This window comes from Octopus sinensis, linkage group LG24 (genome assembly GCF_006345805.1).
Source record: "Octopus sinensis linkage group LG24, ASM634580v1, whole genome shotgun sequence".
NCBI classification, from domain to species: Eukaryota; Metazoa; Mollusca; class Cephalopoda; order Octopoda; family Octopodidae; genus Octopus; species Octopus sinensis.
This window is the reverse complement of record NC_043020.1, coordinates 17,181,879-17,199,527: the sequence shown is the minus strand read 5'-3', so window position 1 is coordinate 17,199,527 and position 17,649 is coordinate 17,181,879. Positions and strand designations below refer to the sequence as shown.

General features: G+C 34.7%; 1 protein-coding gene and 1 pseudogene across 9 annotated transcripts in view; one reads left to right on the top strand and one right to left on the bottom strand.

Annotated features, from left to right (window-relative positions):
• The window catches only part of LOC115223970 (histone-lysine N-methyltransferase, H3 lysine-79 specific-like), a 204,026-nt gene that overhangs the window by 100,565 nt on the left and 85,812 nt on the right, over positions 1-17,649 (bottom strand). For 8 of the 9 annotated variants that reach the window (XM_036512732.1, XM_029794725.2, XM_029794728.2 and 5 more), the window contains exons 12-13: positions 15,188-15,294; positions 10,126-10,167 (exon numbers count right to left, since the gene is read on the bottom strand). In XM_036512732.1, the coding sequence (XP_036368625.1) occupies positions 10,126-10,167; positions 15,188-15,294 (149 nt within the window). Of the gene's footprint in view, positions 1-10,125; positions 10,168-11,996; positions 13,792-15,187; positions 15,295-17,649 lie in introns of those variants that run through there. The other variant, XM_029794732.2, reaches the window with a different exon arrangement.
• Positions 168-342, top strand: LOC115224137 (annotated as a pseudogene).

The following is a 17,649-nucleotide window of genomic DNA, read 5'->3' as shown; positions in this document are numbered from 1 at the left end:
GTCCATCACTTACAATGTGTTTAAAGTGAACTAATTCAAACAAGCCTCCAGTGTTACTTTTTAAACAAATTGAATTCTGATCTTATAATCACCTCTACTGGTATTACAGTTGAATCGTGGTTTATAAAATGTTCATTTATATAACAATCAATTGTAGCAATTTTGCTATATTTCACTGTATGGTGTATGTTATTTATTCAGAGGTAATTCACTTATGTTTGGGTTAATACCCTTAATATTACCATTGCACTCCGGTTGGGTTGACCTTTGCGATCGCCCCAAATGTGGGCAACTTGGGTGCACTATTTCTAAGTGTGGGGTCTGTGTTCGCGCTCACCCCATAAATCAAACAAAGAACAGATTATTATTGTTATTATCACTAAAATTATTTCAGTATTATTTGCAAAAATGTCATTAATTTTCACAGATCTGTCTGTCTATCTATCTATTTATTTATCTGTCTATCTATTTATCTATCTATCTATCATAAACATACAGAGGCCTCCAGTTCATCAGGTCCTATCAAACCGTTCATCTGTGCCAGCATGGAAGATGGACATTAAATGATGATACATACTCACATACATACATATATGCAAACAAATACAGACAAATACATTGAAATACATCTACATATACAAATAAATGTATACATACACACACACACAAACACACATACTTTAGGTGCAGATATGCCTGTGAAACTCAGCAGTTTGCTTCCCAACCACATGGTTCTAGGATCAGTCCCACTGCATGGCATCTTAAGCAAGTGTCTTCCATAGAGCAAAATTGAAAGAAACGTGTTGCGCGCGCGCATGCGTATGTGTGTGTGCGTGTGAGAGAGAGGGTATGCTTGTCTTGACCTCATGTCACTGTCATACAAGCAGTGTCAGTCATTTCCAATATTCTTCAACACACAAACACACACACATACACTCATCGATCTTTATATATATATATGTATATATATACAATTGCAGAGTGGAAGGTGTTTATAAGCCATTTAAGAAAGACACAAAAACCGTTAGATTCACTTCAACATTTAAATTTAATTTGTCAAAATATTTTCGTCGCTTTGAGACCATGACCTGTTGCAACGAAAATATTTTGACAAATTAAATTTAAATGTTGAAGTGAATCTAACGGTTTTTGTGTGTTTCTTAAATGGCTTATAAACACCTTCCACGCTGCAATTGTTTTCGTTCCAGCACACAATCTCAGATCAGGTCACTTGCTATGCAAGTACATCTCCGTAATATATATATATATATATACATACACACATACAAACACACATAATCTAACACTTAAATACAAACATATAACACACATACATATAAATACACACAATAATGAGTTTCTTGCATACAGTACTCAGTTGCACCTACAACTTGCCATAAAGGGTTAAAAGAGGATGACAAAGCATAGACAGCAATGAATGCTAGAAGTACTTGCACAGTACACAATAAAACACAAAAGCTGGAAAAGTGAACATTAAGAGAATCATAAGGAAAGGGTGCATAGGCACATCTGGAGTAGTATTGCTAAATTCTAAGATGCCGCTAACTGACATTGGTAGTTTGTTCCATGGTTTGACAGTTCTAACATGATTCTAGAAGTCACGGGTGCTGTTTATTCATTTTTTTTCTTTTTTTTTTTTGCTTTTATAAAAATGTTCATGAGAGGTAGAGGTATTGAATTCAAATTAGTAGCTAAAATTGTTATTGGCGAGATAGGGAATAATCTTGTGGGTTTCCACCAAGTCAGCTGTGAGACATCAAAACATTAGTATGTTGATACCCAAAGAAGCAATATGCTCATGACATAATGACTATTGTGTGTCTCAGGACAGCTACCAGTATATTAATATTCTTAAGCTCTGTGTTGTGAGGGGACTAGGTAAATTCCAGGTTTTTCCTCCAAAAACATATAGGGGTGAAGTTGTTTATAGCCAGTCAGAGCCATCAGTCAACAATCCATTACTGCATTGTGTCCAATAAAGATCTGTAGCATATAAGATCCGTTCTTTTTACCACATGGTACTGCTTAATGTTGTTTGTGTATTTTAATGCAGTAACATACTTCAAGTTGGCATTAGTTCACTAATGTATGTAGCATATAACACAGGACCAAGAACAGATCCCTGTAGGACACCAGATGTCATCATATAAGGTGCAGAATGCTGTCCTAGTACCATAACTACCTCTTCTCTATCATGAATGAAGGACTTCAACCATTTATAAAGATTAGATTTCATGCTCATTGCAGAGAGCTTTGCCCTAAGTCATTTTTGTGATACAGAAATAGAAGCATTGGGGGAAGTTGTGGAGTCACTAATGTGACTCATGAGATATCTTCAAGAAATTCAGTGAGTTGGTCACAACAGCAGGAATTAGGAATAAATCCAAATTGTGAGAATACAGACTGACCGGATAAATCATTAGGTGAATTTGCTCATGTTACTGTAATGAAATCATGGTCAATACTTCTAATGAATGGGTCAACAAGATGAACATTACTGCTTAAACTTTAGACATTTACACACAGTAATTGATTTAGAACCAGATTTATTGGGGATGGCATATTATTATTAATTTTCTCGAGGCTTTTGCATTATTGCCCATTTCTGGATCAGTATCTTCAGACCAGCTCGCAGCCTCTTTCACGTCTCACTTTTCTAAATCCAGCCATCATCACATAGACTAAAACATTCATCTGGTGCTGAATCATGGATCAAGAATGATACAACACACAGCTTCACGCATATATCAAGTGTTAAAGACACACACACACATGTATACACATACATGCATACTGAAACATACATATATATATATTTATGTATGATTGATTGATTGATTCCAGTTTCAGCTTATGGGCTGTGGCCATGCTGGGGCACCGCCATTTTGTATATATATATATATATATATATATATATTATATATATATATATATATATACACACACACATATATACACATATATATATATATACACACACACAATATATATATATATATATACACATACATAGGTACATACATATATACACACAGAATTACATAAGCATACAAACACATACAGAATTACATTAACATACATATATACGTACACACATACATACAAAAATAGACATACACACATAACATATATATATAGACATATATACACACACACACATATGTAAACATACACACACATGTATTAGCACATTTTTACATATGTACATACATACACAAAGATACATGTATATACACATGTATACATATATATATTTATATTTACATGTCTATATATACATACATATATTTATATGTACACATATATACATATATCTACATATATATTTATATATACATACATAGACATCTAACTACATATACATATATTAACATCATCATCATCATCATCCTCGCTTAACTCGCAAATTCCACACTGGCATATAGCTTGGGACATTCTACCATCTTCTGATGGATCCAAGGACTATAACATGACTCCAATGTCTACTGTGACATGGCTTCTAGGTCTGGATGCTCCGCCAAATGCCAACAGCTTTACAGTGTGTACTGGGTGCCTTTTTCATGTCGCTACCACTATCAAGATTGCCATGCAGCTTGCAAGGCTTACAAACCCTGAGTGGGGATGAGGGGGGGATCAGCTTTTTGTTAGGGGGCGAGGGGTTGAAGTATGCGAAAAAGCGAAAAAGCAGAGAGGATTGTTCTACAAGAGCTGCATGGCTATTCACATTTAACAGGAGAGGAATCAATAGGATCTATGGGGCCTTCAAAGAGATAGATATTAGAGACGAGATGTCTCACTGGCCTGGGAGTTTGCAAGATCATATGGGGGAAGAGATATGGGGATGAGGAAGCAGCCAGCATCTGTAAAAATTGGGTCAAGAGTTGGGGAAGTAGTGTGATGCCAAGGAGATTGCAAAGGGGGAGGTAGTAATTACAACAGATGACAAGACATATATATATGTATGTGTGTATATATACACACACGCACGTATACATATATACATCATGTATATACACTCACACACACATATATAAACAGACATAGCTCTGTAATTAAGACACTTGCTTTGCAACTACATGGTTTCTGGTTCAATCCCACCATGTGACACCTTGGGCAAGTAACCAATACCTTGTAAGTGAAACTCAAAATGTTTGTGCGTGTGTATATATATGTATATATATATATATATTATATATATATATATATATATATATATATATATATATATATATATATATTATATATATATATATGCATACAATGGTTGTGTGTGTGTGTGTATCTCTGTGTTTGTTCCCTAACACCACTTGAAAACCAGTTTTCATTTATCTGTCTCAATAACCTAGCTTTTCAGCAAGAGACCAATAGAATAAGTAGGCAACTAAAAACCTAAATGCTGGGGTCAATTTCTTTAACTAGACCCTTCAAGGCGATGCCCAAGCATGGCTAATACAAGGAACCAGACAAAAATTGCTGCAGCTCAGCTGGGATGTGTTACCCCACCCTCCATATTCACCAGATATTGCTCCTTCGGATTTCCACTTATTCAGGTCTTTGCAGAATAGTCTTAATCGTAAAAATTTTAATTCCTTGGATGACGTAAAAAGATACCTTGATGAATTCTTTGCCATGAAACCACCTCAATTCTGGGAAGAGGGTATTTTCAAGTTAAAGGAAAGATGGAGAGGCATTGTGCAACAAAATGGTTCATATTTGGTTGATTAAGATGTAATGGCAAGTATTTATTGACCTTTTTCTTTCCTTTAAAAATCGGCACAAACTTTCCAGACAACCCAATACATCCAGATACCTCTTCCTATGCTAACCCTCACTTGTCTTTTAGCAAGCTAATATTTCCCAATGACTGGACATGTTTACATTGAATTCTGGAGCAAATGACACTACTTGCATGATTGATGACACTCAAAACTATCACATGATGTCAAAACAAGGAGACACAAAGACACATACACATAGACAATGAGTTTCTTTCTATCTAAGGAATCCACTCCTAAGTCTTTAATTAGCCCAGGATTATATATATATATATATATATATATATATATATAGTAGAAGACACTTACCCAAGGTGTCATACACTGGGACTGAACCCAAAACCATGTAGTCAGGAAACAAGCTTCTTAACCACACAGAGATGCCTGCACCTCTACCCAATGTATATGCATATTGTTGATGTATGCCACCATCATATTAATATTACATATGTATATAGACATCTAATATATTTTACACACACATATATGTATCTATATAATGTACATATATATTTATGCATCCATGTGTGTGTGTGTGTGTGTGTGCATATAATTCTTTGTTCTACAGGTTTGTACAATGAAAAGAGTCTAAAATATGCTAAAGGTAAGAATCAAACCTGAATACGCAATCAAAATATTCATTGTCTGGTGCTTACATGCTTACATCAAAGTTACGCCAAGTCTAGCTTCTGTGAACAGTGTTTCCTTCTTTTAATGACAACTTGGTACAGATTGGAGGTAAACAGTTGAAGGAAGACCCATAGAAGGAAAAGCAGTTGTGATTTCAATACAGGATGGCTATAGGAGGGCACACGGTTCAGTAAAGCCTTTCTCATGTAATTAGTCACACTGGTAGTAAAGGTTCTATTGCAGTTACTGTTAAGGTAAATGCCATTGATACTCATTTGTGATAACATAATGTCACTTAGTATGTGTATATGTATGTACACCCCCCACCATAATACGTATATATTCATGTGTGTCTATGTATACATGTATATATGTGTATATGCATGTGTGTGTATGTATGTGTGTGTGTATATATATATATATATATACATACATATATATATATATATATACACACAGACACATATGTGTATATGCATGTGTGTGTGTATGTATGTATGTGTGTATACACACACACACACACATATATATATATATATATATATATATATTATATATATACACCTTTTCCTGGTACTCTGTCAGTTACTATAATGAATGTTCTAGTTGATACGATCAATGGAACAGCCTGCTCATGAAATTAACATGCAAGTGGCTGAGCATGGCTGAGTACTCCTCAGACATGCATATCCCTTAACATAGTTCTAAAGGAGATTTAGCTTGACAAAAAATGCGACATGGCTGACCCTTTTGAATTATAACTCATTTTTGGCAGCTGAGTGGACTGGAGCAACATGAAGTAAAGTGTCTTGCTTAAAGACACAATGTGTTGCCAGAAACTAAACTAACAACCTTATGACTTTGAGCCGAATACCTTAACCACTAAATCATATGCCTTTACAATATATATACAAAAATATATGCACATCTATAGATACACACACACAAACAATTGTGTACTTGTATTTAAGAAATGCACCTACATATATAAATTTATAGAAATATACCAATATATGCCTGAAAACGATTTATATATATATACACATAGAGGTAATCAAACATAAAGCATAAGAAAAACAGGTGTAAAAAAAACTTTAAAAAATGGACAAAAGTGGAATACAAAACGTAAATGGTAGAATGTATAAGTTTTGCCATGTGGGGTATTGAACAGTGGTATGTGTGTGTTTGTATGTATATATAAATAAAATGTATATACACATATTCTATTAACCCAGTGGTTCTCAAATGGGGTCCCTATAAGATTTTGTTCACAAAATTTATTGGTATTAAATTGGTTACACTTCTACAATTCCTAATAATATTTAATTATAAAAATAGGGTTTTTTAAACACTGAATAGCTATGAGTGTCCACCTGAGTAAAATAAGAATCAAAGGGACCCCATAAGCAAAAAATGGTTGAGAACCACTGTATTACCTTTAGCATGCTGTAGGCACATCCTGTCACCATATAAGTTTTCTCCCCCTCTCTGTGACAATGCACCAGCAGCTACAGGAGAGAAAACTCATACAGAGATATGATGTGCCTAAGCATGCTAAAGGTTAAATCGGCTGTCCAAGTGAATATCCTCAATACAGACTAAACACGACTTCACTTCTCAGAAATATCCAACCTAGCTTTTTAAAGACATCATCTTCCATAACGTATACATAGATAAATAGATACATACAATATCATGTACAGACTGATATATATATATACATATATATGAGGTTACAGTCCTCAGGCTCTTCTTCCATAGGGTCCTAACAGAAGCAGTTGTCATTAGACTTTGGGACCAGATTTTTAAATGTGGCCAACCAAAACTATGTATATTATCCAGACCTCTTATTCTTGGTCTACTGCTGGTTGGTTCAGCTTGAGGAATCTATCTTGAGATTTTTTCCTGTGACACTCTAATTGCATGTCTGTAATACCAGAGCTGTGAACCCTCAATGTAGAGAAGTAGTGGCTTGACCTGAAGAGAATCCTTCATCTCTTAGCTTTGCAGCCTGTCTACCAGCATCACACCCATATTGTATTCTTTCGGTCATTACCCAACATTCATGACCATAGATGAGGATGTATATGTGTTTACATCTATCTATAAGTGTGTGTTACATATACACACATTATATATATATATATATATATATATATATATAAATTCAGGGTGAATACTTGATAAATGTAAGCGCCTGTATATGTCGGTTTACCTACCATTATAAACAATACCAAAATGTTTTTTCTCAAACCTTTCATAATGTGATACAAGTCTTTGGTGTAGAAATTGCATGCAGCTGAAGAAGGTTTTAAACTATCTGTTATGTCGATTATGCATTGATGTAAGAATAAGTTGTTCTATAAAGCTCGAAACATATGTACCGCAACATCCTTTGTGTCCTGTTTTTCATTTATTTCATTTATATATATATCAAGTAAAAAAGCACACAAAAATATACCAGATAATATCCCTATGCATTTGCATCACAAAAACAAGTTTTTCTTAACCCTTTAGCATTTAAACCGACCATACTCAGCCCAAAATTTTCTACTTGTTTGATGCTTAGATTGGCCAGATCTGGCCTCTCATACCGACGTAACAATGCCATTGTAAATAATCAACAATCACATCATTGAAATCTCAGAGCTCCAATACAATGCATGATTAATTCAAGACAATGTGAATATATATAAGTATTACATTTGACAGAGTAGTTCTACCTGCTCAAGAAAATTATGGTCTTCCCAAATGTGCAATACTGCTTCCTGCCATAATTATATATATATATATATGATACTAGCAAGAAGACACGAACTGTGAATTTCTATTTAATAAAGGATCTTTAACAAATGGTACTCCATATTTTGCTAACATGCATAATTGGTATGGTCTGTTATGGTTGTGTGGTGTAGCTCTTGATAAGATCTTCTATGAAGTGTAAAACTGTGTATCATTAATTAGCTGCTAAATGCATGCTTAGCATAAAGAGCTGACTTTCTTTGCCGTGTCTACACAAAAAGTTGAATGTGTCATATCCGTCTTTTCAAATACGTTTCATGCAAGCTTTGTATGATGTAAAAAGAAGCACAAGTCAGTTTTCACAGTGGTCTCAGGAGTTCTTTGGCACTGCTCTTTGAGAAGAAATAGGTCTTTGTCAAACAGGCTGACCACAAATTGTTATGGTGACTATTTTTCAGTTTGTATTTGATGAAGCACAACTGTGTATGGTATAGCACAAAATTTTGATTTTACCTTTATGTTCATATACATATGAAGAATATACAGGTCTAGTTATATTTATTTCTTTATTGGTGTAAAAATATACATAAATATGTAAATTATGCATATAAATATAAATTATTTGCATGGCTGTTTGTATGTTTCTATACATCTTTTACATGTTTCAATTTCTGAACTGTAGCCATGCTGGGGCACTGCCTCGAAAGGTTTTAGTTGAATGAATTGACCCAGTACTTACTTTTGAAAGCCTGGTACTTATTCTATCAGTTTCTTTTGCCAAACCACTAAGTCAAAGGGACGTAAACAAACCAACACCAGTTTTCGTTCAGTGGTGGGGGGGACAAGCACAAAGACACATATGTTGATGCATGCATACACACACAAACATTTATATGAGAAGCTTCTTTCAGTTTCCGTCAACCAAACCCACTCAAAAGTCTTTGGTCGGCCTGAGGCTATAGTAGAAGACACTTGCCCAAGATATCACACAGTTGGATTGAACCCAGAACCATGTGATTGGGAAGCAAACTTCTTAACACACAGCCACACCTGCACCTATGTATACTTATTTTATGATTATGATTTTTTTCTTTAACAGAAAAACAAAGCTCAGCTTGTAAAAAGTGACATTATGTTATTAACTGTTAGTATCAACAACTTTTTCCTTACCACTCAAAGCTTTAGAATGCTGACTAATAACATGATAAAGCATTCTTCCCAACCTGTTGCTCTCCTATTTGTTTACAACTTCAACTTGCTACCTCTAACCTATATCAAATTACTACTAGACATATAGAAAATCGTATCAATGTTTAAAGAAAGCAGCATTGGTAAAATTTAGAAGTAAGCAGTCTGTCAATATATATATATAAATATATATATATATATATGAAATCAAGACAATTATTGGCATGATATTTATGGATGCACAGAAATGGAAATTATAGCAATAGAGTAACAATACGTAATGAAACTACTATCACAAGATCTATGGATTTTTAAAAAATTTTTCTCTTATTTTGGGATAATATATAACTTCAAGCAAGATCAAGAGAAAACTTTTCAACTGTTATCTCTAAGCTCTATGAAACTTCCTTTCACTATATGTACATAGCCCAGCTTTCTTAAGACAAAATACAATGCTATGAGTAACATTATATTCAACCTACTGTGCTTCTAATAAGAATAATAACTTTTAATTTTAATGATGATAATATTAGCATGATGATGACGATGATAATAATAACAAATAATAATAATAACAACAATAATAATAACAACAATAATCATTATAAGTAAATAAGGTCAGGAATGAAAAATGGATTGAGGGTGATATTTATTCTACCAGCAACTGCTGAAATTGTAATCTCTCAAACTATAACATAAGTCACACAAGCAAAAATAAGAAAAAAAAATTAAAATATTTCTTTAAATAAGTCAAATGTTAATGACTTACCCTGAGTTTTGGATTTTTAATTCGTTGGAAATATATCTCCAGCTAAAACAAAAACAATGGAATTTGAAGAAAGAACTGCAGTGATGCGATACACAAAAATTGTTGAGAAACATTTCTGGAGACATTTAAAACATAGAATTAAAAGATTCTTGCAGAGATTGCTTGCCTCCATTTCCCTCACCCCACCCCTGCAAAATTATTGAAATAACTCCAAACACTACCAAATGTTAAATACTGGTGATTACTGTAGTTGACGGAATTCACTACTTGGTAGGTACTTACTTTATTGGCCCTACAAAGACGAATAGCAGAGAATTGATCTCAGAATGTAAGGAGATGCATCGAAATACAAGATATATATTTTTGCTGATATTCCCAATTCTACCACAAAAAACCCTAACCCGACCTGCAAATTAAATTTAATTAGCTGTTTACAACACCAATAATAATAATAATAATTTCAAATTTTAGCACAAGGGGAATAAGTCAATTGCATCGACCCCAGTACTCAACTGGTACTTTATTTTATTGACCCCAAAAGATGAAAGGTAGTCAACCTCAGCAGAATTTGAACTCAGAACATAAAAATGAACAAAATGCCATTAAGCATTTTGCCTGGCGTGCTAACAATTCTGCCAGCTCGCCACCTTATTAATAATAATGATGATGATGATGATGATGGTTTGTATTTTAAGCACAAGACCAGCAATTCTAAGGGCAAAGAGTTAGTTGATTATATCAATCAACTGTACTTGAGTGGTGCTTTATTTTATCAACCCCAAAAGGATGCAAGGTCAAGTCGACTTTGGTGGGATTTGAGCTCAGAATGTAAGGAACCAGAGGAAATGCCAGTAAGCATTTCCACCAATGTATTGACAATTCTGCCAGCTATAATCTTTTCTACTAATAGGCACAATGCCTGAAATTTGCGGGGAGGATCTCTCAAAACAGAAAGCTTACCAGAAAGCTTATCAAGAATCTAAATTTTCAGAAAGCCTTCTACAAACAGCTAATTGGTCTGGCAATTGCCCCTTTGCTCAGTGAGAAAAGAGGTAACCCTTATACGTTACTGTTACAAGTCCTAAAATTCATAGGACCAGTCACCCAGTTCCCAAGATGTGTAAGTGACCACGATCACAACATTCTCACTGGGTTACAGCTGAGTGGACTCGACCAACATGAAATGACATGTTTTGCTCAAGAACACAATGCACTGCCCAATCCAAGAATCAAAACCATGATTTTACGATTGTGTGTGTAACACTCTAAACCACTAGGCCATGTGCCTTCACAGGTGAGAAAAACATTTTTCATAGTCCTTATATTTAAAGTTTCTGGTTTCCCAACCTGTTATGTCTAGCCATTAGATACAGGCTGCTCTGAAAGCCTTTAAACTTCTGACAGTACGTTCAACTAATATTACCAAAGATTTCTTAATATTTCTACTAATTCGCAAAAACCTAATTCTAGGTACTATTAAAGTACATATGAATTTTAGTAAAGATAGAATTGAGGTTAGAAACTCTGGTTGTAACCCTGGTAGCATTGGCTTGATTCCCAGTGCAAGAACTCATTTAATGATAGTTAGTGGTCCACCTCATATCTGTCGCATGCACTGGTTTAGACATGTCCTCTATCTCTTGCTAGATTATCCTACCAGGGCTTTACTCTCATTTGACAAAGCAGCTGTGGGCTGGAAGAGACCTTGTGACAGGCCCCACATCAGATGGCTGAATGTGATTGGGGAAGATCTCCAAAGACTCAACGTCCTCTTGGAGGATGCAGAGGCACTGGCACAGAACCGCCAGCAATGGAGGGCACTGGTGGACCTGGTTGGCTCTACACATGATGATGTCTCTGGGTCCACTAACCTGGGATGACCCCAGCCTCATCAAGCAAGAGCATGAAGCAGCAAGCGGCAGCAGTGGTCCAGCATGGCAACAGCCTTCTGACTGGAACCAACAAAATAGAAATGGAGAGAAATTGCTGTGTATAACATGTTGACAGCTGAAACTGTAGTGGAATTATTAATAAACATGTTAACAGGTAAGAATTTCAAGTGCTGACAGATTACAAATTTTCAAAAAAAAGATAAGAAAATCTACAGAAAGTCTCAAAAAGGAGGATATTATTTATAATCATGCATCAAAATAGCAAAAATTAATTAATTACACAGAGTATCACAAACTCAGATCAAAGTGATCAGGAGATGATTAGGTAAATTGAATTGTAAGTATTAGAAATATAGAATGGTGTTTTAAAAAATCTCATTCATAAATTAAATTATTCTTAACAAAAATTTTACTTTTCCATAATCTGTAATCAAGTGATAATTTATATTTTCTTTTCAATCATTTACCAACAAAAGTGTGTAAAGTAAAAATTATATGAGCCTGCATGTAAAATAAAATACACGAATAAATATATTATTCTACAAAAATGAAATTAAACAATCCAAACATCAAAACAATTGATTTTTAATTATCCTGCCTGTGATTTCCTTGTTCTTCAACACATTTCTTGATTTCAGTTAAAACAGTTTCAGAAAACATCAAAGAGATAATTAAAAAAATTTTTTTAAACATATCCCGACTAGGATATTTTCAGACCAAGTTGTGCAGTAAATATATTACAACAAAGCTATATAACAGCTCTCTTCTCTGTACTTGACCCAGACATAGTCTTCAACTTTAATCTCTGTTTCACTATCAAACAAGATCAATATAAGATTCAGTATATCAAAGTGTTGATTATTTATTAATTACTATTGATTAATTTTCCCATGCTAGCATGAATGGTGGTTTCTGAAAAGATATATATATCTGATTAGGAAATGTTGAAGCCAATATTTTTAATGCTTTTTTCACAATGCAACCATAACAACTCAATAGTAGTAAAGTATAAAGTGATAGCTGTTGTTTTCATTCGTGAGACTATAGTAGACAGAGCAATGTCTTGTACCTTGAAGGTACAACACTATGTCTTGCATTAAGTGAGGGCCACACACTGTATCATTCTGAAGAGCAACACAGGATGGCTGTGGTAAGTTCTCATGATTTTGCTCTAAATATGTCAAGAAATAATTGGTTAATCCTTCGTTGCTCAATAGGTTTCCCAACGTTGTTTCCATATTTCAAGGACTGCAATTCTTGTTGCTGTATTTCACAAAGTATATAGGATTGCAGTTAGTTTGTATATTTCATAGTGTATAGGACTGCAATTATTGATGGCTATATTTCGATACATATATATGTGCGTGTGTGTATATATATATGATACACAACTATAACTGATGTCTCTCTATTTCACTATAATGTATAAGGCAGAAACTACATTTGTCTACATTCAACAATATTTATGACTGTTGCTACTGAAAACTATTTCAACTAATACTTCTTCCATCATTTATAATGAATTTTTGTTCAGCCTGCTAGCTAAATGAGATATCAGTGACCTTTCAATCATTGCTTAACTATATCAGGGAGTAGCCAATGTTTGTATGAGATGAGGTGGCATGGATGTTTACTAATGGTGGGGCAAACAAAGAGAAATCTAGAGCCAATGCTGGGCGACTTTTCCTGCTGCTGCTATTTTCCTGTGTTTTCAAAAGGCCGATACAGCTTTACACCTGTGATGTCGCAACTCATTTCTACAGTTGAATGAACTGGAGCAACATGAAATAAAGTGTATTGTTCAAGAACACAACACACAGCCTGGTCCAGGAATCAAACCCATTACCTCATGATTGTGAGCCCAATGCTCTAACCACAGAGCCGCACATGGCTCAGTGGTTAGGGTGTGGGACTCATGATTGTAAGATTTTGGTATTGATTCCAGGATCAAGTTTTGCATTGTGTTCTTGAGCAAAACACTTCATTTCATGTTGCTCCAGTCCACTCAGCTGACAAAATTGAGTATTTCCTGCGACAGACAGTCATCCCATCCAGGGCAGAAAATACATGCGCCACAGAAACCAGGAAACCGCCCCCTCTGAATCTATATGACCCCAGAAGGATCTTTGTTCTTTTATACTGCAACAATTGTTGACCATATTTCATAATATATATAAGAGGGAAACAATTGCAACTAACACCACAGAGAAAAAAAAAACCAACATATTTTTAACGCATCATTAAAATCTCTCTTTTTTTAATGTAATTAGCCACCAGCATCACTATTATTATGGGTCATCATCATCCTTGTTATAATTTCAGCCAAAGGAAATTTATCCATGCCAGCACAGATGAGACTGTGACAAGTTTACTTAATCAGACTTGTTCTTAGATCAGCAATTTAGCTCTTTCGTATATTTCAGCCAGGATCTGTGCAGATGGGAAGGTGCTTAGAGAGAGAAAGAATAATGCAGAATGTTGCTTCAGGGGCCTGTGTAGTTGCAAGAGACATAAACACCCTCCTATAAATTTCAGGCCTTGTGCCAATAGCAGAGTGAAATTATCATTATTATCATCATTTAAGGCAGTGAGCTGGCAGAATCTTTAGCACACCAGGCAAAATGCTTAGTGGCATTTCATACGTCTTCACATTCTGAGTTCAAATTCTGTCAAGATCAACTTTGCTTTCCATCCTTTCAGGTTTGATGAAATAAGTACAAGTTGAGCACTGGGGTCAATGTAAATGACTTATCCCCTCCCCCAAAACTGCTGGCCTTGTGCCAAAATCTGAAACCATTATTATCATTAAACTCAAATCCCAATCAAAAGTGCTGAGGTCAATGTAATCGACTTGACCCTACCCCTCACAATTGCTGGCCTTGTGTCAAAATTAGAAAGAATTATTCTTATTCTTAACGATAATTATTTTTTTATTCTTAAAATAGAGCGATATCCTTCTTTAGAGCATAATTCCTTCCATGGCCAAAAGACTCCAGTTTAGATGGACAAAAAAAAAGGCACTGAAGAAAACCTGAAACTTTAACATGGAAATAAGTGGCAATTTGCCGCAAATACACACTACAACAACAAAAGTTATGAAACACCTTCAATGGCATACCATTTGTTCGTCAGTATGAAGAGATGGTAGGTACCTCTGTTTGGGGACTTACCTGTGTTCTATCGATAGTATGTTGATAATAGGTGAATGGTCGTCCAGTCCAGGAAACTGCCCCACATAAAGGTGAGAGTTCTTTTACTTCCATTATGGTACCTATATCTACAAAAGATATTGCAAAAACTCAAATAAGACATAGAACAATGATTCTTCGGGTTGTTTACTAGATTTCTTTATGAATGTAGGATTTTTTCTTTCCTTTTCTTTCCTTTCTTCCATTGGGTAAAAAAAAAAGTAGAAAATCATTAGCTGTAGTAGAGTTAACCCAGAGGTAGAGTTGTGAAGTAGCTGGATTAGGTCTAACATTTGGACTTTTATTAAGAAAGTTACAGAAAATCCAGACACTTGAGACAGTGTTACATTCTAGTCACACCCATGATGACTGCAGCAGTGATGTGACGAGTAAGTAATTAAGTGTTGTCATCATCATCACTGCTGCCTACTTTTCCATGCTTGCTTGAGTCAGACAAAATTGATTGATGAAAATTTTGTATAGCTGGATGCCCTTCCTGTAGCTAACACTCATTTCCAAATAAGTGGTATCACCCTTAGTCCTTCAGATTGAAAGAACACAGGGCCTGGACATGATTTCACAGACGATTGCAAATGACTGATACTGCTTGTATGACTTTCACATTTGTTTACATCTAGAGCATAATATCAAGATGAGGAGACATGAATACACACATATATACATGCATATGTGCATATGTGTGTGTATATAACAGGGTCCCTTCTTTTTCTGCCTTCCAAAATCACTCTCAAGGCTATGGTTGGCCTAGGGTTATAGCAAAACACATTTACCCTGAGAAGCTGTGCAGTAGGACTAAACTTAAAACCAGATAGTTACAGAGTAAATTTCTTAATCATACAGCCCTGCCTGCACATAACATGAAAAAAATCTATAGCCATTAGCAATCTTAACAAGAGGTCTTTTAATTACACACTTCAACATACAGTGTGTGCAATGAAGTTGAAGTCTGCATAAACACAAGAAACTTCATTCAAGACAAATTTATCTGTGACCTTATGCTACATCTAGAGACACAGAACTGGCAAAAAGCTAAACTAAAAGGATCCCTTGAAATATGAGGATTTTTCAGTGCTCAAAATTGCATTAGAGTTAATGCTTCTTAACTTCTCACTACCACATTCTGTACATGACTGAATGCCAGCAAGTATGTAACAGCTACATCAGGCCTAATGAATGTCTACAGTCTCAAAACTAATTACATTTACGTACATATAACGAAGTAAGAGACAGAGATATTTTATTCTAACAGCCTGTACATGGATAAATTAATCCTTTTGAAAGATATTAACACATCAAAAACTATGAAACTGTAACTTTCTACTAAAAGCACAAGCACACACACACACAGACTTCACACAATTTGTCAATCAAAACCACTCATAAGAAATTGGTAGGCCAAGGGCTATAGTAGAAGACACTTGCCCAAAGTGCCATGCAGTAGCTTGCTGACATATTTCATACCACCAGCCATGTGTATGGTTAACTCTTTAGAATTTAAACAGGCCATATCTGAACAAGATATTCTACAAGTTTTATGCTCAAACTGGCTGGATACAGCATCTAACATCTATCCTACAATGTCAACAACAATGTAAATAACTACATCATCAAAATATTATAAGAATCTACAAGATGTGTTCTGTTGTGTCTGGGGAGAGTCATTTTCTTTTTGTGCCTTATAATTTAACACACTCACCGGTAAAATTTCCACTTATTTCTTTTTTTTTTCCCTAAAATTTTCGTTGCATCTTGCAACCTTTTCAATAGTCTTCAAAGAGTCAAGACTATTGAATAGGTTGCAAGACACAACAAAAATTTTAGGAAAATAAAAATAAGGAATAAGTGGAAATTTTACCGGTGAGTGTGTTAAATTATAAGGCACAAAAAGAAAATTACTCTCTCCAGACAACAAAATATGCTTCAACACACAAACTCACATAAAGAATCTTGCAAACCAAATCCAAAAACAAAATACAAGATGTGTGATTAATTAAAAAGAATGTGAATAAATAAGTATTACATTTGGCAGAGCATTCCGATTGCTAAAGGGTTAACATTCAAATGGATCTGCCAATGTTCTCCTAATAGTGATTTAAATGTACAAACTTGATATGACTGAAACTTAAACTACTAAGTCAATCATATACAAACTCTACAACATAACTCTACATTTAAGTAGCTTCGGACATGCACTTTATGCTTAACCTATAAGACATTACCAGCCGAATTCACTCAATGCATATGCTATCATCTTAAGAAAAATGAAGGATACATATTTAATGTATATTATACATTAAAAAAAATTGGATGGTCACAGCTAGAATGTCTGTATGATTAAACCTTTAGTGTTTAAACTGGCCATATCCGGTCAAAGTTTTCTACCTATTTTATGTTTAAACTGACCAGATCAGGCCTCTCACACC